The sequence below is a fragment of the Astatotilapia calliptera genome, chromosome 16, assembly GCF_964374335.1.
Source record: "Astatotilapia calliptera chromosome 16, fAstCal68.1, whole genome shotgun sequence".
NCBI classification, from domain to species: Eukaryota; Metazoa; Chordata; class Actinopteri; order Cichliformes; family Cichlidae; genus Astatotilapia; species Astatotilapia calliptera.
In genome coordinates, this window is record NC_137437.1 from 37066812 (window position 1) to 37071100 (window position 4289).

The window sequence follows — 4289 nt, forward strand, 5'->3', positions numbered from 1 at the left end:
GAGATCGAAGCAAAACGTGCAGCCTTACCTAATGTCCACCTACTGTTACTCATTTATATCAAGATTTAAACATGTGGCTGGTGTTGGTGTGGAGAGTAACCTTCAGTAATAGTAATAAATCACACAGCAATAGGACATTCATGTAGTTGTAAACAGCATGATAATATATGAAGTAATCCAAAGTATTCAGAATAGTTACTCTCATTGCCTGCCACACAGCTGTACCATGACACCAATAACAGTCATTTCCATATAAAATGATAAAACAAAACAAACCCCCACAAAGGTTTGATCATCAGAAAATATCTGTCCATCCATAAAAGTTATCCAAAGTAGGGTGATGGGTTTGTAGCGTAAACCTATTCGCTGGAACGTTAAGGACAATTTGCTACACAGCAAAAAGCAAGACACAAGTCACCAAAGTTCTTTGGGTCACTCATGCACGAGGGAGGCCTGCCTGGAGCCAAGTGTTGTTCCACCCACTTGACCTCCGTCAGGCTCTCAGCCAGGTTCCCCATAGCACTCCTTTTATTGTGGTTACATGAATATGCATAGGGTCTGACAGGGAATTTCTAAGAATCGCCCCACAATTCTTCAGCTGAGACACCCGAGTTAGAAAACACAAACACTGCAGTTGTCTTTACTCGTGAGGACGGTCACAGAGCGCTCGTACTCGCAGGAGACACTCACGGACTCGCGCTCTGTCACTGTCTGCGTTCTTTATTTATACAAGCTTGTGTGTGTACAAAGATAACAAAGTTATTCTAAGAACTCAGAGCTGAGCTTCCTCTTTTCTAAATCTGTATGTTCTTAGAAAAGAGGAAGCTGTTAGTTGTTAATAAGTTTATCACACAAGAGTTAAAGTCAAAAGTCACGTAGACATTTGCTTAGTGATCAATAAAAAAACACATTTCATGAAGCTGATCACACTATGTACAATTTTCTTTTGACAGGGTCATTACCATATAACATCTGACATAGGTATACATGTGAACAAAGAATACCTTGTCTGTGTGTGGGGGGGGGGGGGGGGGGGGTCAGTGTGTGACCTTATAAAGACTTCCCTAAACCTGCTGGTCTGGAAGTCCAGCAGTTCATCTAAACAAAAGGTACTTAGCCTAAAATTGACATAGCTACGTTTATCCTACCATAAAACAATAAAACAAGGTGGACCTCTCCCATGCTCCCAGGATGTGGGTGTGAATGCCAGAGCACACAAAGCCTTTGCAGACTGCTAAAAATCACACATCCTATCACTACACAATCGATTATATACCTCTAAGCAGATATATTTAAATATTTCCCAATACAAATGACAATAATAAAATCTAACCCCATCATAGGGTGATGGGGTAGGCTGCAGTTACTGGATGAGAGGCAGGGTTGTTGGTCCATAGCAGGACGAACACAGAGACACAAGCTGCTGGCTTCTCAGTGTTTGTACAAATCTTCATGATCTGGTCATGAAGTCAATCATGGCTGATTCTTTAGACCCATAAACTAACCCTGTGCCTGTGACCGTTATCTCAGTGGAGCCAAATGTGATGTTCAGTTTGACTTCATGCTTCCTGCCTCGTGTAGTGGGCATTCTTACAATGAGTAAACCGACTTCCTCCACTCCCTCTTTATCCACATACAGAGGATTTCTTCTTTGTGTGCGATAAAACCTGATTCTTACATGTGTGTGATATTCTTTAGCTTCCAGAACATTAAAGATGAGCTCTCTGGTTTCATCCCAGCCAACATCTTCACCTTCCTCCACAAGTTTCCTGAAAATATCTCCACAAAACTCCTCCCCTTGGACTACAGATTTCTTTTCTTTCTTATGTTTGGACGGATCAAACTTCTCTGAATCTGCAAACCCGTACGTAAAGGCAGATTTTCGAGATGCCAACACTGCTGGGTGTCTTCCAAACTCCAAAGCTCCCTTCACGACCGCTTCCTGGGGCCTACAAGGACACAGGACTTTACACTGATCACCAAACTGATCAATAACATGTTGCCGTAGAATCTGGCTTTCAGCGTAGCCCCCCACTAACAGAATGTACTCGACGTTTAGATCTTTATTCAGGATTTCTCTGAGACTGTCAGTGATGCCCTTCAGACTCTCAGCAAAGAAAGACCTCAGTGTCTCTTTGGAGATTTTGATGCATCCTTCATCCCAGGAAGCACCTCGCACTGATTCAAAGAACCTTTCTATTTCCTGTCTTTCCTGAGCCAGTGTTCCCAGATTATATGGACACACTATCTGAACATCATCATCTACCTTTTTGAGAATCATAAAATCATACATTATCCTTTGAACCTCACTGGAAAAGTTTTGTTCATATTCATCCCAGACACCATGACTGAAGATTTCTCTGAGGAACTCTTTGAATTTCCTGTCCACACTTTGTCCCCCCAAATCATTTCCTGAGGCCTTGTGCAGCTCCTTCAGGGCTCCTCCATCCAGGACTTCATGAACTGTGATGTCGATGGTTCCACCTGAAACACACAGGAAGTGATGAAAGCTGACTTCCTGCAGCAGCAGACAGATGTTTCCAGCGTGTCTGTGGATGAATGTTTGTGAGTGTCACATAGAGTACCTCCACAGTCCACCACTATGAACTGTGTTCCTGGACACTGATCCAGTGATCCTCCATCATGGTTCTGAGTGATGAAGCCATCAGCTGGCAGCTTCATACACCAGGCTGAGGCTGCCTCTGGTTCCAGTGCGATGATCAGGTGGTGTTGAGTTCCTTCTGTAACGAGTCCTGCCTGCAAGTGAAAGAAAACTGAATCCTCTGAACATTTCAGGATCTCAGAGCTCTTAATAAATGATGTTACCTGAGTCGCAGCTTCTCTCATGAACTGCTTTGCTGAAGGATCCCAGATGGCAGGTACAGTCAGCACCCAGGTGAAGTCAGAGGCTATGAACTTCCACCCTATTGTGCTCTCTGCGATGGTTTTATAGAAAGTTTTATATGTAAAAATATCTGCTCATCTCTGGTTACTCTGTGAAGGACTCTGAATTAGTTTATGATAAATAACACTCTATTGGCAAAAAACAGTGAAAGAATTCAGATCAGAAGTTTTAGTTCAACATAAAGGTGACGACCTTTGACCTTCAGGTTTTATTACTTGTGTCAGAGAAAACATCATGTGCTGAAGCTGTGCAGGTCTGAGATCAGCAGCTTTCTGAAACCCCAAACCGAGGTCCTGTTTCTGCCCCTGAGTGTAACGAGCAGCAGGTGGATGAGGATCTATATACTCGAGTACCTGGGCTGGCTGAGCTTTTGACTTTGACCTTCATTCATAGCATCGTTAGAACTTTCTTTCTTTGAGCTCTTTAAACAGAATTTCTTTAATACAACATTATTGCCTGGGTGCCTGGGCCGTTGACTCGGTGTTTCCAGTTTTGTTACTGTTTAGTTTACCATGTATATTTCCTGCTTTATCCGGTCTTTAAGTGTGACGTAGCCGTGCCTGGGCCCAAACTCCCTTCAGGTCCCAAAGTCAAACGAACACTGCAGCATCACTGAGAGTTACAAACTGTCTAAATTCTTTCATCTGTAATAAAATGATCAGTGTTGCTGCTTTACCAGGTGTAACAGTTAAGTTTAACATCCATAAAAACAGAATGTATTTATTAAATTTAACAGAGTTAGAAATTAGCAGGAGGGTTAGCTCGCTAGCTTCCATCTAAACATGATATAGCATGTTCTGACTGAGAACATGGCATATCATATGTTCTGTTCTTGTGTTTGGGAGTGCTTCAGGTCTGGAGCCAGTCTCCTTCTTTCTTCTACTTTGTATTACTGTCTGAATTACCACTGAAGTAAAGTCCTACAATTTACTTGTGTGTTATTCTGTGTCAGTGAGAATCTGGACAAGACTTGATGGTCCAGACCAGCTCGGCCTCTCAGTGCAGTTGGACTCTCCTTACTACCTTGGTGGCCTTTTCTATTACAGCTCAGTAATAATGTGGTAATAGTGCAGTGATAAAGTGGAAACAAGGAGGTAATAATTTGGACAACAGCATGGTATTATCGTTACATAAATAATGTCCTAGTAAAACGACAGCTGGGTAATATTACATTCATATAACCAAGTAATAATAGACCAGAAACTGTAGTAATAATGTAGGATCAAGTGTGTCCATATGAGGAAAAACCAATGATCAACAGTATAGAAATGTATTAATAACAATATAAAAACCTAGTGGCAATAAAATGTTGACATCTGTGCATTAGAAGGGCTACACACTAACTTTTAGTGTGTGACTGACGCCTGTTATGACATTAAACCTT

The 4289-nt window shown here is 42.0% G+C and overlaps 1 protein-coding gene across 1 annotated transcript; it reads right to left on the reverse strand.

The window, feature by feature from the left end:
* Positions 1–634: 634 nt before the first annotated feature.
* On the reverse strand, positions 635–2943 carry LOC145421037 (heat shock 70 kDa protein 12A-like). The gene is made up of 3 exons (XM_080290768.1): positions 2827–2943; positions 2586–2757; positions 635–2484 (listed from the first exon to the last, which is right to left on the reverse strand). The coding sequence occupies exons 1-3, from the start codon at positions 2845–2847 to the stop codon at positions 1451–1453; spliced, it is 1227 nt and encodes a 408-aa protein (XP_080146894.1). The 5' UTR covers positions 2848–2943; the 3' UTR covers positions 635–1450.
* Positions 2944–4289: the final 1346 nt, after the last annotated feature.

Excerpts from the sequence above, each read along its gene's own strand:
- LOC145421037 (XM_080290768.1), bottom strand. The coding sequence starts at position 2,847 with ATGAGAGAAGCTGCGACTCAG. Across the intron at positions 2,758-2,826 it reads TGAGAGAAGCTGCGACTCAG|GCAGGACTCGTTACAGAAGG; the intron begins GTAACATCATTT and ends TTTCACTTGCAG. Across the intron at positions 2,485-2,585 it reads CATAGTGGTGGACTGTGGAG|GTGGAACCATCGACATCACA; the intron begins GTACTCTATGTG and ends TGTGTGTTTCAG.